The sequence below is a fragment of the Salmo trutta genome, unplaced genomic scaffold (assembly GCF_901001165.1).
Source record: "Salmo trutta unplaced genomic scaffold, fSalTru1.1, whole genome shotgun sequence".
In the NCBI taxonomy this organism is placed as follows: Eukaryota; Metazoa; Chordata; class Actinopteri; order Salmoniformes; family Salmonidae; genus Salmo; species Salmo trutta.
Genome location: NW_021822729.1, coordinates 90,433 through 117,462, shown reverse-complemented (window position 1 = coordinate 117,462; position 27,030 = coordinate 90,433). Strand labels below are relative to the sequence as shown.

The window sequence follows — 27,030 nt, the reverse complement described above, 5'->3', positions numbered from 1 at the left end:
AAATTCTCTGGTTAACGTTTCATGCATGGTCATCTTCTTTGTTCTCTGCTGAAAGGTGGTGGCAGCATCTTCTCTCAGGGATGTTATAGCAGATGTGGAGGGAACACAATCACTGTGTACTGGCTCTTCCAACCTGTTCACATTCCACCCTCACTGTGTACTGGCTCTTCCAACCTGTTCACATTCCACCCTCACTGTGTACTGGCTCTTCCGACCTGTTCACATTACACCCTCACTGTGTACTGGCTCTTCCAAACTGTTCACATTCCTTTCCTCTGGAAAAAGAACATGGTTAGAAGCACAAATAAACTCATGTGGTCCTTATAATGAAGAAGAATAAAGATTGACTCAGACAGTGGAATATATTTAACAAAGGAAGTAACCAATTTACTGTCTTTGGTTTATGTACCATTAGTGCTCAGTTCTTCATCTGAACTGTCCAAATGGTCATCTTCTGGTATACCATCCAGAGGTCGGTCATCATCTGGTATACCATCCAGAGGTTGGTCATCATCTGGTATACCATCCAGAGGTCGGTCATCATCTGGTATACCATCCAGAGGTCAGTCATCATCTGGTATACCATCCAGAGGTCGGTCATCGTCTGGTAAACCATCCAGAGGTCGGTCATCATCTGGTATACCATCCAGAGGTTGGTCATCGTCTGGTATACCATCCAGAGGTTGGTCATTGTCTGGTATACCATCCAGAGGTTGGTCATCGTCTGGTATACCATCCAGAGGTTGGTCATCGTCTGGTATACCATCCAGAAGTTGGTCATCATCTGGTATACCATCCAGAGGTTGGTCATCTTCTGGTATACCATCCAGAGGTTGGTCATCATCTGGTATACCATCCAGAGGTTGCTGCTGCTCTATTATTCCTGACAGGAAGTCACTCAATTCATCAGTGTTGTCTTGTTTTGGTGGTCCACCACCAGTAGTAAATCTCTCTCTTCTGATCTCTGCTTTCTCTCTTTTTAAAGCCAGTTTAAGGTTCTTCCACAGAGTCTATAAAAGGCAGATATAATTTAATAATAAAAGTGATGTCACAAAAATATGAATTTGAGAAATGTGAAATCCTGATAATAATGCAGATATCTCACCTCTAGTTGTTGTTTCTTCTTGAAATCCTGATAATGATGCAGATATCTCACCTCTAGTTGTTGTACTCTTCTTGTGGTTACATTTCCATTGAATTCACTGCAAATTGCAGCCCAACCCGCTTGTTCTACTGCTCAGTAGCAGCAGTGTGGTTTTTACCTTCAATAACTGGATGGTTTGACAACGTTTGTTTTGGAGCGTTTTTTCATACACACTAAATTATTTTTGCCTCTGCCATTGTTTCGTCTCCAGATTCACACCAGTATTGGTGTTTTCTATTCCGGGTTTTAATGAGCACCACTAGACCAACAGCATGTGTTCATACTGAACCTAATCAGGATTAACCCAGGTGTTCATACTGAACCTAATCAGGATTAATCCAGGTGTTCATACTGAACCTAATCAGGATTAACCCAGGTGTTCATATTGAACCTAGTCAGGATTAACCCAGGTGTTCATACTGAACCTAATCAGGATTAACCCAGGTGTTCATACTGAACCTAATCAGGATTAACCCAGGTGTTCATACTGAACCTAATCAGGATTAACCCAGGTGTTCATACTGAACCTAGTCAGGATTAACCCAGGTGTTCATACTGAACCTAATCAGGATTAACCCAGGTGTTCATACTGAAACTAATCAGGATTAACCCAGGTGTTCATACTGAACCTAATCAGGCTTAACCCAGGTGTTCATACTGAACCTAATCAGGATTAACCCAGGTGTTCATACTGAACCTAGTCAGGATTAACCCAGGTGTTCATACTGGACCTAATCAGGATTAACCCAGGTGTTCATACTGAACCTAATCAGGCTTAACCCAGGTGTTCATACTGAACCTAATCAGGATTAACCCAGGTGTTCATACTGAACCTAGTCAGGATTAACCCAGGTGTTCATACTGGACCTAATCAGGATTAACCCAGGTGTTCATACTGAACCTAATCAAGATTAACCCAGGTGTTCATACTGAACCTAGTCAGGATTAACCCAGGTGTTCATACTGAACCTAATCAGGATTAACCCAGGTGTTCATACTGAACCTAATCAGGATTAACCCAGGTGTTCATACTGGACCTAATCAGGATTAACCCAGGTGTTCATACTGAACCTAATCAGGATTAACCCAGGTGTTCATACTGAACCTAATCAGGATTAACCCAGGTGTTCATACTGAACCTAATCAGGCTTAACCCAGGTGTTAATACTGAACCTAATCAGGATTAACCCAGGTGTTCATACTGAACCTAATCCGGATTAACCCAGGTGTTCATACTGAACCTAATCAGGATTAACCCAGGTGTTCATACTGAACCTAGTCAGGATTAACCCAGTTGTTCATACTGAACCTAATCAGGATTAACCCAGGTGTTCATACTGAACCTAATCAGGATTAACCCAGGTGTTCATGCTGAACCTAATCAGGATTAACCCAGGTGTTCATACTGAACCTAGTCAGGATTAACCCAGTTGTTCATACTGAACCTAATCAGGATTAACCCAGGTGTTCATACTGAACCTAATCAGGATTAACCCAGGTGTTCTTACTGAACCTAATCAGGATTAACCCAGGTGTTCATACTGAACCTAATCAGGATTAACCCAGGTGTTCATACTGAAACTAATCAGGATTAACCCAGGTGTTCATACTGAAACTAATCAGGATTAACCCAGGTGTTCATACTGAACCTAAATCAGGCTTAACCCAGGTGTTCATACTGAACCTAATCAGGATTAATCCAGGTGTTCATACTGAACCTAATCAGGCTTAACCCAGGTGTTCATACTGAACCTAATCAGGATTAACCCAGGTGTTCATGCTGAACCTAATCAGGATTAACCCAGGTGTTCATACTGAACCTAATCAGGCTTAACCCAGGTGTTCATACTGAAACTAATCAGGATTAACCCAGGTGTTCATACTGAACCTAATCAGGATTAACCCAGGTGTTCATACTGAACCTAATCCGGATTAACCCAGGTGTTCATACTGAACCTAATCAGCATTAACCCAGGTGTTCATACTGAACCTAATCAGGCTTAACCCAGGTGTTCATACTGAACCTAATCAGGATTAACCCAGGTGTTCATACTGAACCTAATCAGGATTAACCCAGGTGTTCATACTGGACCTAATCAGGATTAACCCAGGTGTTCATACTGAACCTAATCAGGATTAACCCAGGTGTTCATACTGAACCTAATCAGGATTAACCCAGGTGTTCATACTGAACCTAATCAGGATTAACCCAGGTGTTCATACTGGACCTAATCAGGATTAACCCAGGTGTTCATACTGGACCTAATCAGGATTAACCCAGGTGTTCATACTGAACCTAATCAGGATTAACCCAGGTGTTCATACTGAACCTAATCAGGATTAACCCAGGTGTTCATACTGAACCTAATCAGGATTAACCCAGGTGTTCATACTGAACCTAATCAGGATTAACCCAGGTGTTCATACTGAACCTAATCAGGATTAACCCAGGTGTTCATATTGAACCTAATCAGGCTTAACCCAGTTGTTCATACTGAACCTAATCAGGATTAACCCAGGTGTTCATACTGAACCTAATCAGGCTTAACCCAGGTGTTCATACTGAAACTAATCAGGATTAACCCAGGTGTTCATACTGCACCTAATCCGGATTAACCCAGGTGTTCATACTGAACCTAATCAGGATTAACCCAGGTGTTCATACTGAACCTAATCAGGATTAACCCAGGTGTTCATACTGAACCTAATCAGGATTAACCCAGGTGTTCATACTGAACCTAATCAGGCTTAACCCAGGTGTTCATACTGAACCTAATCAGGATTAACCCAGGTGTTCTCATTTAGGCTTACTTACCTGACTCCAGTCTCCGACTAACTAAGCCAAGTTCAGGAAAGCTACTTAATTGTCCTAGTTTATCAAGTCCTGGCTTAATTTAAGCCCTGCAGGGTCTGAATGAAACGTCTGATTTTGACGTATTGTTGATTTCAAAACCTTTCAGTTTCAACAAATGCACTGGGTTGGTTGAAAAGTGATACTGTTTTGACATAGTGGAAGATACACTGAATTGATACTGTTTTTCATTCTAAAATACGTGTTCATTGGTTATGCAAGAGGGCAGCAGGTAGCCTAGTGGTTAGAGCTGACAAGGTAAAAATTAGGCAGTTAACCCACTGTTCCCTGGTAGGCAATCATTGTAAATAAGAATTGTTCTTAACTGACTTGCCTAGTTAAATAAAGGTTAAATAAAATAAAAAATGAAGTCTGTTGATTATCAGTCATTGGGTTAATTTATTTTGCAAGATGTTCAAATTAAATCAAGCTTTATTTACACAGCACATATCAGACATGGATGCTTCACAGGAAAAAACAAATAAAAGACAATGAAAATTAACAAAATAAACAGAAATATTTAACAACACTGTTGTTTTGACAAGTAGCAATAAATCACTGATATCGATTAGGGGGGAAATCAGGTTGTTTGTGCTGTTGAAACTAGCATAACTAAAAAAACACATGGAAATGGGAGATATATTTTACCTCACTGATTAGAGGACAACCTGCAGAAGACAGTCAGCTACATTTTGGAGTGATGCATTTAAATGTAGGGGTCGCTAAACAAAGGAACACTTATTTGTCATAACTCATCAATATCATGCTAAAATCATTTGTGCGAGAGGAGGGAGATGAGGTTGAACATCCTGTTAAAACTAACAGCTCACAAACCACACGGAATCTGGGAATAATGTGTACATCCCTGGTTAGAAGACAATTTGTAGAAAACAGCTAGCTACATTTTGAAGTGTTGCATTTTGATTCAAGAGGGTCACCAACGTGGTAAGTGTAACACAGCTCTTTTTTTGTTAGTCACTTGTTGTTAAATCACATAAATAGTAACTCTTTCAATTCAGAGCCTGGATTTTTCCCCTGAGGCTAATATCATATCATGTTGAAATCAATAGAACAGGGGACAAACTTTATTGTACATTGTGACATCATTAAAATACTCCTACAATGTTAAAACATTCTACATTATGACATTAATTAATTGATATCATGAAACAACTCCATCTATTTTCTGATATTTGATCAGAGATCTTTTATCAGATTATCTCTGGTCACAGCTAAGAGATTTCTCTCCTCTGTGTGTTCTCTGGTGTACTGTCAGACCGCTCGATGAAACATAACTCTTCCCACATTGATCACAGCTATAAGGTTTCTCTCCTGTGTGTGTTCTCCGGTGTACTGTCAGATCTCTAGATTTTACAAAACTCTTCCCACATTGACCACAGCTATAAGATTTATCTCCTGTGTGTATTCTCTGGTGTTTAGTCAGACTGCTAAAGTCAGTAAAACTCTTTCCACATTGATCACAGCTAAAAGGTTTCTCTCCTGTGTGTGTTCTCTGGTGTACTGTCAGATGGCCAGATTTAATAAAGCTCTTCCAACATTGACCACAGCTATAAGGTTTATCTCCTGTGTGTGTTCTCCGGTGTCGTGTTAGATGGCTAGATGTAATAAAGCTCTTCCCACATTGACCACAGCTATAAGGTTTATCTCCTGTGTGTGTTTTCTGGTGCATCTTCAAGTTCTGTGAAGTTGAGAATCTTTTGCCACAATCTGAACAGTGGAATGGTTTCTCTCCTGTGTGTACTCGCTGGTGTCTAGTCAGATTGCCAGATGCAGCAAAACTCTTTCCACATTGATCACAGCTATAAGCTTTCTCTCCTGTATGTGTTCTCTGGTGTCGAGTCAGATTGCCAGATGCAGGAAAACTCTTTCCACATTGATCACAGCTATAAGATTTCTCTCCTGTGTGTATTCTCTGGTGCACTGTCAGATCTGTAGACTTAACATAACTCTTCCCACATTGACCACAGCTATAAGATTTTTCTCCTGTGTGTATTCTCTGGTGTTTAGTAAGACTGCTAGAGTTAGTAAAACTCTTCCCACATTTATCACAGCTATACAATTTCTCTCCTGTGTGTATTCTCTGGTGTCGAGTCAGCTGGCCAAATTGAACAAAACTCTTCCCACATTGACCACAGCTATAAGGTTTTTCTCCTGTGTGTATTCTCTGGTGTAGAGTCAGACTGCTAGAGTTAGTAAAACTTTTCCCACATTGATCACAGCTATAAGGTTTCTCTCCTGTGTGTGTTCTCTTGTGTAATGAGAGCTGGCTAGATTGAACAAAACTCTTCCCACATTGAGTACAGCTATAAGGTTTCTCTCCTGTGTGTCTTCTCTGGTGCACTGTCAGATGGCTAGATTGACCAAAACTTTTCTCACATTGACCACAGCTATAAGGTTTCTCTCCTGTGTGTATTCTCTGGTGCACTGTCAGATCTCTAGATTTTACAAAACTCTTCCCACATTGACCACAGCTATAAGGTTTATCTACTGTGTGTATTCTCTGGTGTTTAGTCAGACTGCTAGAGTCAGTAAAACTCATCCCACATTGAGTACAGCTAAAAGATTTCTCTCCTGTGTGGATTCTCTGATGAATTTTAATGCCTGATGAGGTGAATCTCTTCCCACAGTCAGAGCAGCAGTGAGATATCTTCCTTGTGGGTCTCTGCTGGTGTTTCCTGAGGTGTTCTGATCTGGAGAGACTCTTCTCTGCCTCGTCAGCATCATGATGTTGTTGAGGCTCCCCAGAGGATCCACGACTGTCCCGCCTCTCTCCTGTGTGAATGACAAAATCAGACAGACGGTTAACCTGTTCGCTATAGGGGGTAGTATTTTCACGGCCGGATGAAAAACGTACCCAAATGAAACAGCCTACTATTCGGGTCCAGAGTCAAATATTTACATATTATTAGTAGATTTGGATAGAAAACACTCTAAAGTTTCTAAAACTGTTTGAATGATGTCTATGAGTATAACAGAACTCATATGGCAGGCAAAAACCTGAGAGGTATCCAGCCAGGAAGTGGGCACTCAGGGTTGTAGTCATTTCAAATTATGTTCTATCCAAACTACAACTTGCACTTCCTAAGGCTTCCACTAGATGTCAACAGTCATTAGAACCTTGTTTGAGGCTTCTACAATGCAATTTGATTGAATAATCCCCGGAACAGTAAGTGGTCTCGCTGGGGTCACTGACTTACCTCGCGCGTTTTCACGAAGGGTTAGCCATTTTTCTTTTTCTTCTGAAATGAAACTGCTATTGTCCGGCTGAAATATTATCGAAATTCTACGTTAAAAACACCCTAAAGATTGATTGTGAACATGGTTTGACATGTTTCTACAAACGCTGAGTGAACATTATAACTTTTCGTCGACGGCGGATAGACGCGCTTCATGCATTTTGGAATGGTGATCTGGACGCGCCATCAAAACAGATTTATTTCGACATAAATGATGGACTTTATCGAACAAATTAACATTTCTGTGGAAGTGGGAGTCCTTCCGAGTGCATTCAGCCAAAGATCAGCAAAGGTAAGAAAATATTTTAAACATATTTCAGAGTTTTGTGGATGCCGTGGCTGGACGGCTAACTGTATAGCTTGGATTGATGATGTGGCTCAGTACTCAGAATATTGAACAATGTGCTTTCTCCGTAAAGTTATTTTGAAATCTGACAAAGCGGCTGCGTAAAGAAGTAGTTTATCTATAATTCTTTAACCTCTCTAGGGTATGTGGGACGAAATCGTCCCACCTAGTCAACAGCCAGTGGAATCGAGTGGCGCGATATTCAAATACCTGAAATATTAAATGATTTATAGTTCTAGGTCTATGTTGTTGTTAGGTGAAGTTATGGGTCCTACAGTAGGCCTATGTTATTGATTGTTAGGTGATGTTATGGGTCCTACAGTAGGTCTATGTTGTTGTTAGGTAAAGTTATGGGCCAATTTGTTAAACACTTAGTGTTCAAACCCTCATTGTCAGGCTGATGGCATAGCTAACCAAAGCATTTTTCTAGTTGAAGTGTTTTTTTAAGTATAAAGCATTTGATTTGGGACAATAACACAAACATTATATTAATCAGGTGATTCAAGCGAGCCTTACAATTATAATCCAAAAGTAATGTGAAATGCACTCATAAGCAACCTGTAAATGGAGGCTATTTTTGCTGTCAGCCTATGAGAACTCCCCTGAGTTTTCCCCCACGGTGGTGAATTAGTGAATAGACACAGAGCTTAATGTGAGTTTCCTTGAGGAGCACTCCTGATCTTGCGATGTAATATTCAGAATACATTGTGAGAAACTAAAATCTTTGCTCATAATTTTTTGCTCCAGGCAGATATACTACATCCATATCTAGTGGTTTCCTCATTTGCAGGGAGGTGTTTCTGCAATCAAATTGTGTATGCTTTGCCCTCGTACTGCAATTTTAGCAAACACAGAAAGGAGCCTATATTGGAGACCAAAAGTCGTCTGGCACACTGCTTAGGATTTCAACAACTTTAATAACTTATTTCTTTTACTACTAATGTGAAAACAAGACAAAATATGATTGTTGGTAAGTTGACTGTCTTAATGGTCAAATATTTTAACAGAAGTCAATCGTTGTACAAGTTCATGGGTATGATCTGGGCATCACCTTTTACCTCAAATAAACAATGGATTTCTGCTGTTGTGGGCCTTTAACCTAGTATTTTATCTTACTTGTTACGATGTGATATGAAAGTATTATTTGAAATGTTTTTGATGTGATATGAAAGTATTATGTGAAATTATTTTGATGTGATATGAAACTTCAGTGATTTATGTTTCTAGAAACTTATCGCAATTGAGAATCGATTCATATTTAGATAAACTTCAGTTAGTGCTAAATACGGCTGCTAGAATCCTGACTAGAACCAAAACATTTGATCATATTACTCCAGTGCTAGCCTCTCTACACTGGCTTCCTGTTAAGGCAAGGGTTGATTTCAAGGTTTTACTGCTAACCTACAAAGCATTACATGGGCTTGCTCCTACCTAGTATTTTCACATCCGGATACAGTTCTCTACATATTATGAGCTAAGTATCTCTGTGTCCAGACAGACTAATGAGATCCTACTGTAAATCAAGTAGACAATAACACATTATAAACATAAATTTGTTTGAGATGTTGGATCCAACATGGAGCACGGCATAGCTGTCTTTACCGGTGTAATGAATGAAGAAGCACATTTGACTGGCATGCGGAAATTATTTCCTGGATCAGCTGATGATAGTTGAGCATGTGACTGTAACTAAACAGCTACAATATTAAGTATTATGTGTAATTATTGAAGATCCGCATTAATGACAGTATCCATTTGGGTGTTGCCAATAAAGTTAAGGTGACTCTTGGTTAGAACCATTGGATTTAGCAAACTCTGAAATGATTTAGGATTTCTGTGCCCATGAAAACTGTTTTCCCAGCGTAACATAAGGAGACACTAAATGTTACGTAGTTAGAGAGCATTTCAGAGACCTGAATACAAAAATCTGTCCGACAGCAAGATCCAGTATTTAAGTTTATCATATGACAAGCTTAACGTTATGACTATAACTACTGTTCCCTGAAGGAGGGAAACTAGGTACAACATACTATTAAATCCACATGTTATGACTATAACTACTGTTCCCTGAAGGAGGGAAACTAGGTACAACATACTATTAAATCCACGCCTCGCTGGAAGCCCCGCGTTCCACAGGTGATGAGCGTGAGGCTTGGATTTGTTTCTTAAATGTAAAACCTCACTTCACTGACCCAGGAAGGGGAGGGGCCAAACAGGTGTTGTAACTCGTTCATAACTGGCACGCAGATCGGTAGAAATGGTCAGATAAATTGGTACTTCAAACGGAAATGGAAAATGTTTGCCTATTTTACCGGAAACTTCAGGAGCATAACGTCAGAATTAACGAAGGCCAGCAGCAGGTGGGGAATTGGTTATTTTCTTCTGGTTATATTGACCTCTGGCTTCCTCAAGTAATTTGTGTGTGTTAATTATTTAATCAAACGCTTGAAGCATCAGTTCAAGTTCCACACATACAGTTGATTTTATTAAACACATGGGGTGTGTCTATGAAAAATACACGTCATAACATTTCAACCAATCAATTGGTTGAAAGAAAATACAATTTTTTTAAAATATCTGGGACAGCCCTAGAACATACAACAACATGCATTCACACCCTGCATTTCAGACAATACCTCACAAAGACATCACAATACCCCATAAAAGTGTGAAAAAAAGTTTACCAGTGGTTGTATCTCTCTAGGTCATGCCAGTAGGTTACAGTAGGTTGTAACTCTCTAGGTCATGCCAGTAGGTTACAGTAGGTTGTAACTCTCTAGGTCATGCCAGTAGGTTACAGTAGGTTGTAACTCTCTAGGTCATGCCAGTAGGTTGTATCTCTCTAGGTCATGCCAGTAGGCTACAGTAGGTTGTATCTCTCTAGGTCATGCCAGCCAGTAGGCTACAGTAGGTTGTATCTCTCTAGGTCATGTCAGTAGGCTACAGTAGGTTGTATCTCTCTAGGTCATGCCAGTAGGTTACAGTAGGTTGTAAATCTCTAGGTCATGCCAGTAGACTACAGTAGGTTGTAACTCTAGGTCATGCCAGTAAGCTACAGTAGGTTGTAACTCTCTAGGTCATGCCAGTAGGTTACAGTAGGTTGTAACTCTCTAGGTCATGTCAGTAGGTTACAGTAGGTTGTATCTCTCTAGGTCATGTCAGTAGGTTACAGTAGGTTGTATCTCTCTAGGTCATGCCAGTAGGTTACAGTAGGTTGTAACTCTCTAGGTCATGCCAGTAGGTTACAGCAGGTTGTATCTCTCTAGGTCATGCCAGTAGGTTACAGTAGGTTGTAACTCTCTAGGTCATGCCAGTAGGTTACAGTAGGTTGTAACTCTCTAGGTCATGCCAGTAGGTTACAGTAGGTTGTAACTCTCTAGGTCATGCCAGTAGGTTGTATCTCTCTAGGTCATGCCAGTAGGCTACAGTAGGTTGTATCTCTCTAGGTCATGCCAGCCAGTAGGCTACAGTAGGTTGTATCTCTCTAGGTCATGTCAGTAGGCTACAGTAGGTTGTATCTCTCTAGGTCATGCCAGTAGGTTACAGTAGGTTGTAAATCTCTAGGTCATGCCAGTAGACTACAGTAGGTTGTAACTCTCTAGGTCATGCCAGTAAGCTACAGTAGGTTGTAACTCTCTAGGTCATGCCAGTAGGTTACAGTAGGTTGTAACTCTCTAGGTCATGTCAGTAGGTTACAGTAGGTTGTATCTCTCTAGGTCATGTCAGTAGGTTACAGTAGGTTGTATCTCTCTAGGTCATGCCAGTAGGTTACAGTAGGTTGTAACTCTCTAGGTCATGCCAGTAGGTTACAGCAGGTTGTATCTCTCTAGGTCATGCCAGTAGGTTACAGTAGGTTGTAACTCTCTAGGTCATGCCAGTAGGTTACAGTAGGTTGTAACTCTCTAGGTCATGCCAGTAGGTTACAGTAGGTTGTATCTAAGTGGAAACAATTATCAACCCAATGTGGAAAGTGTTGAATTTGGTCAACAACAAAATGAATGGCTTATTTGCTACATGAGGTTTACTTGATCCAACAGAAGTTTCGTAATGATTAAGTTGTTATGTGGACACGTGACATACCGACAACTTTGATAAAACACTATAGGAGTTGTCTCCAGATCGCTATGCATATTCATGCTAGTAGCTTAGCATCTCTCTTCATTGAATACAGGCGGTTGACGTCAACAACCCTCATAGAATATAAACAATAGATTACAATAATAAGATGTATCCACCAATCCAAAGACAGGATAGGTGGGAGATAGACAACCCACAGTGCAGCTTTGTGGACAACGACTCCCCTTGTTAGGACGGAGAGACATCTTGTCAGTATATCCATAATCTTTGGTGTAGCCAACCCAACTCTCACATGGCTCTATTGGGGGTCACGGTGTGTAGTAAAACATCACTACATTAAAATCACTACATGCCGTGGCCCCCCAGTCTGCGGTCAGCAGATAGACCCTCCTCAAATATATATGTTAAGTCACTTTTTGGAAACGGAACGGAGAAAACAAGGGGTAGCTTGTTCTCTACGTCGTCTGATTCTAGACATATCAGTCATCATCCCAGGGCCCTCCGTTGAAGAGGTATTGACGAGCCAACTCCGAATATCCAAAGTTAAAAACTAATTGAAGGCGGTACTTACTGGTGTTAATCAGATCTCCTGTCTCCTCCTCTTCATCATCAATGTGACAGTAATCTCTCCTTCCTTCTTCACTCCAAAAACAGCATCATCCTCTTCTTCCTCTTGTTTAACTATAACGTCTTTCTCTTCTTCTTTCACTGTAACAGCCTCACCCTCTCCTTCTTGTTTTACTGTAACATCCTCCTCTTCCTTCTCCTCTTTCACGACAACGTTCAGCCCCAGAGCTTCTTTCTCCGTCCAGCAGACCTCCTCGTCTTTAACAGGAGGGGAGTAGTTTAGGGAGCTCATGTTCGGGGATGTTAGCTAGCTAGCTATCATTAGCGACTAGGCTAATGCTAACTTAACCAGCCAGATACTATAGCTGACTAATAAAAAATAACGTAATATTAAATTAAATAGGTTAACAAGTAGATACGACAGAAGTGTGTCTAAAACACAGTAGCTAATATAGACCGAAAGCGTATAAATAGCTTGAATCTTTCGGCTATGTCGGCTAGCAAGCTACCGAGGTGGTTGACGAGCTGTTTATGAAGAACCGTCCACTAGATTATACGTCACGCTGCAGCATCGCCTGAAAGACGCACATCGCCGTCTGCTGACTGGAGGGAAACGCAGTTGAGGATCACATTTTATTTTCAGACAAAGATTATTTTACATGGATTTAATTAAATAATACTATTATATTGAGACATACAAAGACAGTGATGTGGTGATTGATTAGTGAGAATAAAATTTTTTCACTACAGCACATTTAAGGCAGTTTCATTCAGTCAAACAACATATAAATAAGTAGCCAGCTACTGTAGGTCTATACTGCTCCTACATGGTGTAACAATACATCATGTAGATGTATATAATGAACAGACTAGGTCTATACTGCTCCTACATGGTGTAACAATACATCATGTAGATGTATATAATGAACAGACTAGGTCTATACTGCTCCTACATGGTGTAACAATACATCACGTAGATTTATATAATGAACAGACTAGGTCTATACTGCTCCTACATGGTGTAACAATATATAATGTAGATGTATATAATGAACAGCCTAGGTCTATACTGCTCCTACATGGTGTAACAATACATCATGTAGATGTATATAATGAACAGACTAGGTCTATACTGCTCCTACATGGTGTAACAATACATCATGTAGATGTATATAATGAACAGACTAGGTCTATACTGCTCCTACATGGTGTAACAATACATCATGTAGATGTATATAATGAACAGACTAGGTCTATACTGCTCCTACATGGTGTAACAATACACCATGTAGATGTATATAATGAACAGACTTGGTCTATACTGCTCCTACATGGTGTAACAATACATCATGTAGATGTATATAATGAACATATAATGAACAGACTAGGTCTATACTGCTCCTACTAACACTACACTGATCAAGTCGTTCCGATGTAATGTGATAGTTTCTACAGTGCTGCTAGTCGGTAGAGGTTGGCTATTATACAAAAGCAATTTTGTAGCTAGCTAACATAACACTAATCAAGACGTTCCTTTGTAATGTATTTAGTTTCTACAATGCTGCTCGTCGGTAATAGTTGGCTAGGTATCGAACAATGGCGTCGCGGGGGACGGAAATAGCTGGCTAGCTAACCTCGATAGTTACTAAACTACACAATTATCAAGCTATGACAAAGACAACTATGTAGCTAGCTAGCTAACACTGCACTAGTCAAATCGTTCCGTTGTAATGTAATAGTATCTACAGCGCTGCTAGTCGGTAACGGTTGGCTAGCTAGCAAACCCACTAGCTAGCAGTGTGTTTGATGACTAGGTGTGTTGACTAAGTCTGGAGTCAGGACAAGGCGTCGCGTCGCGGCTGGCTAGCTAGCCTCGATAATTACTCTAAACTACACAATTATCTTAGATACATAGACAGCAAAGCCAACTATGTAGCTAGCTAACTAACACTAACACTACACTAATCAAGTCGTTCCGTTGTAATGTAATAGTTTCTACAGTGCTGCTAGTCGGTAGAGGTTGGCTATTATACAAAAGCAACTTTGTAGCTAGCTAACATAACATAACACTAATCAAGACGTTCCTTTGTAACGTATTTAGTTTCTACAATGCTGCTCGTCGGTAATAGTTGGCTGGGTATGGAACAATGGCGTCGCGGGGGACGGAAATAGCTGGCTAGCTAACCTAGCTATTACTAAACTACACAATTATCAAGCTATGACAAAGACAGCTATGTAGCTAGCTAACTAACACTACACTAATCAAGTCGTTCCGTTGTAATGTAATAGTTTCTACAGTGCTACTAGTCGGTAGCGATTGGCTAGCTAGCGGTGTTGACTAGCTAGCAGCTAGCAGCCAGCAGTGTTGACTACGTTAGGAGGACGAAAAAATAGCTGGCCTCGATAATTACTCCTCGATAATTACTCTAATTACTCTAAACTACACAATTATCTTTGATAGCTAAGAAAAAATTGTTCAGATCAAACAAACCAAACCGTTGTAATGTAAAGAAGTGTAATATTACCTGTGGAGCGAAGCGAAGTGCGACTGCTCGCTCCGGACCGGATGTAGAACAACCCTTAGCCGTGGTATATTGGCCATATATCACACCCCCTCGTGCCTTATTGGTTGAATAGAAGACTGGTCTGGCGAACCATAATGAGCGGTATTACATGGGCGGGGAAATCATGAGCACTGTTCATTTATAGGATTCATTTGCTAGTTGAATTTCAATCCCTGAACGTGTTCTCCGCCATTAATGGAAACGGAAAAGATCCCTCCTAAATAAAAATGGAACCGATTTCACTCCTGGAACACAATTTCCACCTGTTTTCAGCCCTTTGAAATACTACAAATCAGCTCTCTGACCTCATTCAGAGATACTAACTCTTCATTGAGTTGCTGACTCAGTTACAAATCAGCTCTCTGACTCATTCAGAAATACTAACTCTTCATTGAGTCGCTGACTCAGTTACAATCAGCTCTCTGACTCATTCAGAAATACTAACTCTTCATTGAGTCGCTGACTCAGTTACAATCAGCTCTCTGACTCAGTTACAATCAGCTCTCTGACTCAGTTACAATCAGCTCTCTGACTCAGTTACAATCAGCTCTCTGACTCAGTTACAATCAGCTCTCTGACTCAGTTACAATCAGCTCTCTGACTCATTCAGAAATACTTCAGTGGCCAGTGTTGTCAGCAGGGTCCAAACAAGAACTAGGAACTAGTTAGGAACTAGTTAAACTGACTAACAACGTAGGTAAACATACATGATTTATTGCCATCCATACAAACTGAATATTACATGAATGTGATGAGAACAGAAAGAGTAGGAACATAGTTTAGTTATTACAGAAGCTATCGTATTTACAGTCCAAATGACAGCTGCTGTCATGACATCATAACTACAGTCATCTCCTCCTCCTCCTCTTCCTCCTCCTCCTCTTCCTCCTCATCATCCTCCTCATCCTCCTCTTCATCATCATCATCGAAGTACTTCTCCTCTGCATCTCTGTTGACGATGTCCAGGTTGTCGTAGTCGGGGTTCCCATCCACTTCACTGCAACACAACACAGCTGGTAAAGTAGTTCAGTCTGTCCACTGCAACACAGCTGGTAAAGTAGTTCAGTCTGTCCACTGCAACACAGCTGGTAAAGTAGTTCAGTCTGTCCACTGCAACACAGCTGGTAAAGTAGATGGTTCGTCAGTCATTCATTCAGTTAGTCAACCCTGTTAGTCATTTAGGTAGTCAACCCTGTTAGTCATTCAGGTAGTCAACCCTGTTAGTCATTCAGGTAGTCAACCCTGTTAGTCATTCAGGTAGTCAACCCTGTTAGTCATTTAGGTAGTCAACCCTGTTAGTCATTTAGGTAGTCAACCCTGTTAGTCATTTAGGTAGTCAACCCTGTTAGTCATTTAGGTAGTCAACCCTGTTAGTCATTCAGTTAGTCAACCCTGTTAGTCATTTAGGTAGTCAACCCTGTTAGTCAACCCTGTTAGTCATTTAGGTAGTCAACCCTGTTAGTCAACCCTGTTAGTGATTTAGGTAGTCAACCCTGTTAGTCAACCCTGTTAGTGATTTAGGTAGTCAACCCAGTTAGTCATTCAGTTAGTCAACCCTGTTAGTCAACCCTGTTAGTGATTTAGGTAGTCAACCCTGTTAGTCATTTAGGTAGTCAACCCTGTTAGTCAACCCTGTTAGTCATTCAGTTAGTCAACCCTGTTAGTCATTTAGGTAGTCAACCCTGTTAGTCATTTAGGTAGTCAACCCTGTTAGTCATTTAGGTAGTCAACCCTGTTAGTCAACCCTGTTAGTCATTCAGTTAGTCAACCCTGTTAGTCATTTAGGTAGTCAACCCTGTTAGTCATTTAGGTAGTCAACCCTGTTAGTCATTTAGGTAGTCAACCCTGTTAGTCAACCCTGTTAGTCATTCAGTTAGTCAACCCTGTTAGTCATTTAGGTAGTCAACCCTGTTAGTCAACCCTGTTAGTCATTTAGGTAGTCAACCCTGTTAGTCAACCCTGTTAGTCATTTAGGTAGTCAACCCTGTTAGTCAACCCTGTTAGTCATTTAGGTAGTCAACCCTGTTAGTCAACCCTGTTAGTGATTTAGGTAGTCAACCCTGTTAGTCAACCCTGTTAGTCATTTAGGTAGTCAACCCTGTTAGTCATTTAGGTAGTCAACCCTGTTAGTCATTTAGGTAGTCAACCCTGTTAGTCAACCCTGTTAGTCATTCAGTTAGTCAACCCTGTTAGTCATTTAGGTAGTCAACCCTGTTAGTCAACCCTGTTAGTCATTTAGGTAGTCAACCCTGTTAGTCATTTAGGTAGTCAACCCTGTTAGTCAACCCTGTTAGTCATTTAGGTAGTCAACCCTGTTAGTCAACCCTGTTAGTCATTTAGGTAGTCAACCCTGTTAGTCAACCCTGTTAGTCATTTAGGTAGTCAACCCTGTTAGTCAACCCTGTTAGTCATTTAGGTAGTCAACCCTGTTAGTCATTTAGTTAGTCAACACTGTTAGTCATTTAGGTAGTCAACCCTGTTAGTCATTTAGGTAGTCAACCCTGTTAGTCATTTAGTTAGTCAACACTGTTAGTCATTTAGGTAGTCAACCCTGTTAGTCATTCAGTTAGTCAACACTGTTAGTCATTTAGGTAGTCAACCCTGTTAGTCATTTAGTTAGTCTACCCAGTTAGTAATTTAGTTAGCCAGCTACTAACTTGTAGTTAAAGTCTTTGTCGTGTCCGTCCAGGAAGCGTTGGTACATCAGAGTGATGAACTCGTCCCTGAGCAGTGCTTTCTCCTGGGGTGTTGGTTCATAGCCCTCTGCTCCCAACCCTCCAGCTGGAGGGACCACACACACACACACACACACACACACACTGTTAGCCAACCATAGTGAATCCCTTACCTTCGCTGCAGACTACCTTCTCAAAATGTTAGCTAACCGTAGTGAATCCCTTACCTTCGCTGCAGACTACCTTCTCAAAATGTTAGCTAACCGTAGTGAATCACATACCTTCGCTGCAGACTACCTTCGCAAACTGTTAGCCAACCGTAGTGAATCCCTTACCTTCGCTGCAGACTACCTTCTCAAACTGTTAGCCAACCGTAGTGAATCCCTTACCTTCGCTGCTGACTACCTTCTCAAAATGTTTGCTAACCGTAGTGAATCACATACCTTCGCTGCTGACTACCTTCTCTAAATGTTAGCTAACCGTAGTGAATCCCTTACCTTCGCTGCAGACTACCTTCTCAAACTATTAGCCCGTAGTGAATCCCTTACCTTCTCAAACTGTTAGCCAACCGTAGTGAATCCCTTACCTTTGCTGCTGACTACCTTCTCAAACTGTTAGCCAACCATAGTGAATCCCTTACCTTCGCTACAGACTACCTTCTCAAACTGTTAGCCAACCATAGTGAATCCCGTACCTTTGCTACAGACTACCTTCTCAAACTGTTAGCCAACTGTAGTGAATGTCGTCAAACTACTTCCTTGTTGAACACACGTCTGGTGATGCTGTGTGTCTTACCCTCTTCCTCTCCCTCCTCATCCTCCTCCAGTGCGTTCTCCTCCCTGTCCTGCTCCTCCTGCATCCGGCTCTGGATCAGTCTCTCCTGGTAGGAGTTGAGGAGGAGGTGGGCCAGTCCCCCCTCTGCTCCCCCCGGGCCCCGCTCCTCCCCTGCTCCTCCCTGCATGGCCTCGAGGGAGCGATGTAACAGCTGCTCCTCAGTCAGGTATTGGCCGATGTACTGTTCATACAGTAGGGGCTCCCGGCTTCTCATCTGGTCCTCGCTGAAGTACTGGCCCTCTGGGGGGGATTAGAGACATGTGTGAATTTAAAAATGCTCTCTCTAATTCTCTCTTTCTCTTTCTTTCTTTCTCTCTCTCTCTCGGAGGACCTGAGCCCTAGGACCATGCCTCAGGACTACTTGGCTTGATGACTCCTTGCTGTCCCCAGTTCACCTGGCCGTGCTGCTGCTCCAGTTCCAACTGTTCTGCCTGCAGCTATGGAACCCTGACCTGTTCACCGGACGTGCTACCTGTCCCAGACCTGTTGTCCCAGACCTGCTGGAACCCTGACCTATTCACCGGACGTGCTACCTGTCCCAGACCTGTTGTCCCAGACCTGCTGGAACCCTGACCTGTTCACCGGACGTGCTACCTGTCCCAGACCTGCTGTTTTCAACTCTCTAGAGACAGCAGGAGCGGTAGAGATACTCTCAATGATCGGCTATGAAAAAGCCAACTGACACTTACTCTTGTGTTACTGACTTGTTGCACCCTCGACAACTACTATGATTATTATTATTTGACAATACTGGTCATTTATGAACATTTAAACATCTAGGCCATGTGCTGTTATAATCTCCACCCGGCACAGCCAGAAGAGGACTGGCCACCCCTCATAGCCTGGTTCCTCTCTAGGTTTCTTCCTAGGTTCTGGCCTTTCTAGGGAGTTTTTCCTAGCCACCGTGCTTCTACACCTGCATTGCTTGCTGTTTGGGGTTTTAGCCTGGGTTTCTGTACAGCACTTTGAGATATCAACTGATGTAAGAAGGGCTATGTAAATACATTTTATTTGAAATTTGATTTGATCCCTACTGCCTCTGATCTGGAGGACTCACTAAACAGAGAACATCCCTACTGCCTCTGATCTGGTGGACTCACTAAACAGAGAACATCCCTGGTTGTCCATACTGCCTCTGATCTGGAGGACTCACTAAACAGAGAACATCCCTGGTCATCCCTACTGCCTCTGATCTGGAGGACTCACTAAACAGAGAACATCCCTGGTCATCTCTACTGCCTCTGATCTGGAGGACTCACTAAACACACGTTTTGTTTGTAAATGTCGTCTGAGTGTTGGCGTGTGCCCCTGGCGCCATCTGATTTGCTTAGTATAAAGAATTTGAAATTATTTATACTTTTACTTTTTTATACTCAAGTATCAAAAGTAAACGCAATTGTTAAAATATATTTTAGTCTATTTAAAACCAAACACTTTTAGACTTTTACTCAAGTAGTATTTTTACTGGGTGACTTTCACTTGAGTCATTTTCTATTAAGGTATCTTCACTTTTACTCAAGTATGACACTACTGCCTTATTATCAGGGTCTCTGATTGGTTGCTAGGCTGAGTATCAGGGTCTGTGATTGGTGCTGAAGACTGAGTACCAGGGTGTCTGTGATTGGTTGCTAGGCTGAGTACCAGGGTGTCTGTGATTGGTTGCTAGGCTGAGTACCAGGGGGTTTGTGATTGGTTGCTAGGCTGAGTCCCAGGGTCTGTGATTGGTTGCTAGACTGAGTACCAGGGTCTGTGATTGGTTGCTCGGCTCACCCCTCTGCAGCTCCCTGAGGGCGGCGTAGCGTTGGTTGAGAACCCGGGTCCTGTTAGAGCGTCCCGCTGCTCTCCGTCTCACCTCACGGCAGTAGTACTGCGCCCGGGGGTCAGAAATCAGATGGCAGAACGCTGACAGATGCTGACGCTTCAGGTGGGCCTGGGGGAGAAGGGTAGAGGTTAGAGGCCCTGGGGGAGAGGGTTAGAGGCCCTGGGATAGAGGGTTAGAGGCCCTGGGGGAGAGGGTTAGAGGTTAGAGGCCCTGGGGGAGAGGGTTAGAGTTTAGAGGCCCTGGGGGAGAGGGTTAGAGGCCAGATGCCCTGGGGGAGAGGGTTAAAGGCCCTGGGGGAGAGGTTCAGAGGCCCTGGGGGAGAGGGTTAGAGATCAGGGGCCCTGGGGGAGAGGGTTAGAGACCCTGGGGGAGAGGGTTAGAGGCCCTGGGGGAGAGGGTTAGAGGTTAGAGGGGAGAGGGTTAGAGATCAGGGGCCCTGGGGGAGAGGGTTAGAGGCCCTGGGGGAGAGGGTTAGAGGTTAGAGGCCCTGGGGGAGAGGGTTAGAGGCCCTGGGGGAGAGGGTAGCGATTGGCTAGCTAGCAGTGATGACTAGCTAGCAGCTAGCAGTGTTGACTACGTTAGGAGGACGAAAAAATAGCTAGCCTTGATAATTACTCTAATTACTCAAAACTACACAATTATCTTTGATAGCTAAGAAAAATTGCTCAGATCAAACAAACCAAACCGTTGTAATGTAAAGAAGTGTAATATTACCTGTGGAGCGATGTAAAGCATCTCTTTAATAATACTTCCTGCATAATATAAACTGACCTGGGATCATTAACTCTGGGACTACTGCATCTCTATCTGTATTTCAATGTAAAGCATCTCTTTAATAATACTTACTGTATAATATAAACTGACCTGGGATCATTAACTCTGGGACTACTGCATCTCTATCTGTATTTCAATGTAAAGCATCTCTTTAATAATACTTCCTGTATAATATAAACTGACCTGGGATCATTAACTCTGGGACTACTGCATCTCTATCTGTATTTCAATGTAAAGCATCTCTTTAATAATACTTCCTGTATAATATAAACTGACCTGGGATCATTAACTCTGGGACTACTGCATCTCTATCTGTATTTCAATGTAAAGCATCTCTTTAATAATACTTCCTGTTGACCTGACCAGGTGACCTCTCACCTCTGATCATGCTGTGCCCTCTATGTAGCCAGTTCAGATGCAGGAGGAGTTCACCGACACAGCTGATATAACCTAGAGGATTTAGGGAGAAGAGGAGAGAGGGATGAAGTGAAGGAGAGAGACTGTTATTGAGAAAATAAGGTAGTTAAAGCGACAGTGTTCAACAGGAATCTCTGTGTGGCCTCACCTGGTGTCCATACCACACTAAGTGGCTGCAGAGTACTTTATGCTGAAAAACATGAACGGACCAACAAGGAAAAACAATATAACGTAGTTATAGAAATAATGAAGTGTCTTACTATTCTCCATGGTTGGCCCTCTTGCCTATTCTTTGATGGTGGAAGGATCCACAGTTAAACACCTGAGCCTGTTTACTGCACAACACAATCCATCAATCAGATTGATTCATGAGTGTGTAGGTGTGGGTTATAGGGTGTCTAATTGTTCAATTTTTTTTCAATATGGGTGATTTAAAATAGCCTGTTTTGTTTTTGCACAGACATCACACCCTTACCTAAACAGCACCCTCACCTGAGAAGTAGAAATCAAAGGGAGAGAAACTGTGAATTCAATAACTGCAGTTGACATAGCTCAGTAAATGGAAGAATACTCTTATTGCAATGTGAATGGCTCTTAAAAGAGCCTTTGGTTGTGCATAGTGTAGTCTAGGGTCCTCGTGTCCATCCTCATGAAGTTATGCAGGACACAGGTAGCCTTCACACACCTGAATTCCTCCAGGAGACAGTCCCAGATGACCCTGGTCACCCAACCTTGCAGTGACCTACAAGGTAACTGTAGGCAATCGTTTTGAAGGAATCTCCAGTTACAGGGTCTCTGTAGGAATATGGAAGACAATGTAATTATTAGACTGTTACATCACCAGGTCATTGTGGATTACTGAAGTATAATATCCTTGATAACAAATCATGATAACATTGGATTGTTAGATGCATGGGCACACATATGTACATGTGTAGCATGTGACAATAACAGGATCATATCAAGCATGGCATCACAAATGAATACATAAATACCACTTGAAGCTTGATAATGAGTTGATCATTTGAATCAGCTGTGCAGTGTGAAGGCAAAAACAAAAATGTGCCCCTCTTTGAGTCCCCAGGACTGAGAACCACTGCTCTTCATTGGGACCTCTTCATATGTAGACTGGCTTTCATAGAGCTCTTTATCTGAGGACAGAAAACCTCACAAGAAACAGACTTCATTATAGTCAAATTACACCACACTGAATATTATGTTACTATTATCTCCGTCCTCACTTCTAGGGACAGGAACTACACAAAAGTACCTGCCCTGTCCAGAATAGCCTCATCTCTCACTGACAGTTGGGGCTGCTATCCTTTCACCCTCCTCCATGGCTGCTAGCTAGCTACCTACAAATGCATTTGGAGTTTGTTTTTTACAGTGATAAATACATCAAGATAGCTAGCTAATATGAAGTTAGGTAGCTGGTGATATTTAATTCACTTAGCTAGGTATCTATCTATACAGTATTTGAAGTTGGCTAGATAGCTAGCTCATTTAGCAGCTCATTTGAGTTAGCCTGCAATGTAGCTAGTTAGCTAATAATACATCGTTTTTTTACATTTTCAAAATCTATTTACTTACTTGAATAGGTTCTCCCAGCCATGTGGACAACTGGAAACAGGGCAGTAAAGTTTGTCACCAGGGCGTTTTAGAGGATATTACTATTGAACTATGTACCCATTTAATAACCAGACCTTCATACAAACTTGCTCTGCTGAATTCTTGATGGAGTCACAATGGGCGGCCTAAGAGGCATCTAGTCCATCTGCTGACTGGACGCAGTTCAGTAAAATGTACATTTTATCTTCAGACAACAAGTTAAAGGTGTCAAATACTTACTTCACTCATTAAAATGCAAATCAATTTATAACATTTTTGACATGCGTTTTTCAGGATTTTTTGTTGTTGTTATTCTGTCTCTCACTGTTCAAATAAACCTACCATTAAAATGATAGACTGATCATTTCTTTGTCAGTGAAAGTGTAAGTGGGCAAACGTACAAAATCAGCAGGGGATCAAATACTTTTCCCCCCCACTGTATCTCAGTCTATGCTGCTCTGACGTTGTTTATCCATATATTTATATATTCCTAATTCCATTCCTTTACTTAGATTTGTGTGTATTAGGTATTTGTTGTGAAATTGTTAGATATTAATTGTTAGATATTCCTGCACTGTGGGAACTAGAAGGACAAGCATTTCGTTACACCTGCAATAACATCTGAACACCTGTATGTGACCAATAACATTTGATTTGATTTATGAAGGTAATTTGTGTCAAATTTACTTTTCCCCTCATTCACCCCATCTCTTTACATTGCTGATGCATAATCAGTGGCCTGACTGCATCCAGACTATGTCAAAGGCCCATCCTGGTAGATCTGAACCTAATGCAGCTTGGAGTGATCAGAAGTCACATTTAGGTGCCAGGTGTAACTGAGGCCATAGATGCTCCATATCCATTGCTTTGAGTGTTTTATATAATATGACTAAATGTGTTTCTGTGTTGCAGGGGCAGTCAAGAAATGGAACAGCAAGGCCACAGAACATGACATAAGCAGAGCTGTGGGAGACCACCTCAAGCCCCTGGTAGAGCCGGGGGTGGTGTTTACCACTCCACCATGCCTTAAGCAGGCTGGAAAAGTGGGATTGATACAGTTTTTCATACTAAGGTGGACCAAGAGTTTGTTGATTGGTCAGTCATTGGGTTAATTTGTTTTACAATATGTTCAAATCAAATCAAGCTTTATTTATACAGCACATGTCAGACATGGATGCAACACAATGGCTTCACAGTAAAAAACTATGAAAATAATCAGAAATATTTAGCACACAAATATGAGGATAAAAAACAATAATAACAACTGAAAGACTAATGAGCATTGTAAGGAAATGCCATTGATTAAAATATTAACAATATGATGCAATATCCAACCCAAAATATAACTTGTTTTTTAGGAGGGGTTCTGAAAGACACTATGGGGGTGTCCACTGAAAGTTGACTAGTAACAACAACTGGGACCTAAAAGACACCCACCATGAGACCCACTAAATCTGCCCAAGAAGAGGAAAACAAAAGAAAAACCCACACCAAACTTAAAGACAGGAAGCAAACCAAAAAGGTGGAGCAACTAAAGGTGTTGACTCTCCACATGTATCAAGACAACTGGAGCACTGGGCCAGACACTCTTAAATAGAACCTGGACCGGCTCAGGTGAAACACCTTCCCACTAACGAGATGGACAAGCCAGCACAGGTGTAACACATACTGACTAACGAGGTGACACCATTCAGTGCGTCCTACGTGCTAACGAGCTAGACGTGCTAACGAGCTAGACGGGCTAACGAGCTAGACGTGCTAACGAGCTAGACGTGCTAACGAGCTAGATGTGCTAAAGTCCAACCTCAAAACATAAATGGAAAAACCAAAGCCTGTAACACCTTCCCCCTTAAGACAACAAATATATCCTACATTTCTTTTGGACAAATTTGCTCACCACCAACAGAACACAACTTCCATTTCACATTATAATCAACTACAATGCTTCACCTCCTACAATATAAACATGGTGTCTACTGCCTGTCAACAATTAAAAACAAGAAAAAAAACACGTATTTCTAAATAATAATATACAATAGTATTATTTGTTTCTCCTTTTTCTTTCTATAGAATCCTAAAACTCACTAGCTTCTAGAACACTCGTCTTCCTAAATCCCACTAGCTTCTAGAACTCTCGTCTTCCTAAAACTCACTAGCTTCTAGAACTCTCGTCTTCCTAAATCCCACTAGCTTCTAGAACTCTCCTCTTTCTAAATCCCACTAGCTTCTAGAACACTCGTCTTCCTAAAACTCACTAGCTTCTAGAACTCTCCTCTTTATAAATCCCACTAGCTTCTAGAACACTCGTCTCCTTGGAACGAGCCCAAACAAAACTCATCTCCAATACGGAAAAACGTGCAGTCAAAATAAATAAAGATCCATAGCAACGCACTGGCTAAACGCAAAACACAAATCTTATATCCATTTGGGGGGAAATCAGGTTGAATCTGCTCTTGAAACTAACACAACAAAACAAAAAACACATGGAAATGGAGATATCTTTTACCTCACTGGTTAGAGGACAACCTGCAGAAGACAGTCAGCTACATTTTGGAGTGATGCATTTAAATTTAGGGGTCCCTAAACAAAGGAACACAACACTTATTTGTCATAACTCATCGATATCATGTTGAAATCAATTGTGCCGAGAGGAGGGAGATGAGGTTGCAAGTCCTGTTAAAACTAACAGCTCAAAAACCACACAGAATCTGGGAATAATGTGTACATCCCTGGTTAGAGGACAATTTGTAGAAAACAGCCAGATACATTTTGATTCAAGTGCGTCACCAATGTGGTAAGTGTAACACAACTCTTTTTTTGTTAGTCACTTTCTGTTAAATCTCATAAATAGTAACTCTTCCATTTCAGAGCCTGGATTTTCCCCCTGAGGCTAATATCCATATCATGTTGAAATCAATAGAACAGGGGACAAACGTTTAGGGTTCTACATTGTGACATCATTAAAATACTCCTTCTACAATGTTAAAACATTCTACATTGTGACATCATTAAAATAATCCTACTACAATGTTAAAACATTCTACATTGTGACATTATTTCATTGATATCATGAAACAACTCCTTCATGTATTTTCTGATGTTTGATCAGAGATCTTTTATCAGAGTATCTCTTGTCACATTGATCACAGCTACGAGATTTCTCTCCTGTGTGTGTTCTCCGGTGTACAATAAGATGGCTAGATGTAACAAAACTCTTCCCACATTGATCACAGCTATGAGGTTTCTCTCCTGTGTGTGTTCTCTGGTGTACAATAAGACTGCTAGATTTAGTAAAACTCTTCTCACATTGATCACAGCTATAGGGTTTCTCTCCTGTGTGTGTTCTCTGGTGTACTGTCAGATCCCCAGATTGACCAAAACTCTTCCCACATTGAACACAGCTAAAAGGTTTCTCTCCTGTGTGTGTTCTCTGGTGTTGAGTCAGACTGCTAGACTCAGTAAAACTCCTCCCACATTGACCACAGATATAAGGTTTCTCCCCTGTGTGTCTTCTCTGGTGTAGAGTCAGATGGCCAGATGTAGTAAAACTCTTCCCACATTGACCACAGCTATAAGGTTTCTCTCCTGTGTGTGTTCTCTGATGTTGAGTCAGACTGCTAGATGAGGTATAACCCTTCCCACATTGACCACAGATACAAGGTTTATCTCCTGTGTGTGTTCTCTGGTGTAGAGTCAGCTGGCCAAAAACGAACTTCTTAATAATTTGTAGAAAACAGCCAGATACATTTTGAAGTGTTACATTTTGATTCCAGTGGGTCACCAACGTGGTAAGTGTAACACAACTCTTTTTTTGTTAGTCACTTTTTGTTAAATCTCATAAATAGTAACTCTTCCATTTCAGAGCCTGGATTTTCCCCCTGAGGCTAATATCCATATCATGTTGAAATCAATAGAACAGGGGGCAAACGTTTAGGGTTCTACATTGTGACATCATTAAAATACTCCTACTACAATGTTAAAACATTCTACATTGTGACATCATTAAAATACTTCTACTACAATGTTAAAACATTCTACATTGTGACATTATTTCATTGACATAATGCAACAACACCATGTATTTTCTGATGTTT

General features: G+C 41.4%; 1 protein-coding gene across 1 annotated transcript in view; it reads right to left on the bottom strand.

Moving 5' to 3' along the window:
- Positions 1–15,712: 15,712 nt before the first annotated feature.
- Positions 15,713–27,030, bottom strand: part of LOC115184044 (coiled-coil domain-containing protein 97-like) — a gene marked incomplete at its 3' end in the record, with an annotated part of 38,829 nt that continues 27,511 nt past the window's right edge. The window contains exons 2-5 of the mRNA XM_029745040.1: positions 20,086–20,274; positions 18,277–18,555; positions 17,464–17,587; positions 15,713–15,803 (exon numbers count right to left, since the gene is read on the bottom strand). Of these exons, the coding sequence (XP_029600900.1) occupies positions 15,713–15,803; positions 17,464–17,587; positions 18,277–18,555; positions 20,086–20,274 (683 nt within the window). The remainder of the gene's footprint in view (positions 15,804–17,463; positions 17,588–18,276; positions 18,556–20,085; positions 20,275–27,030) is intronic.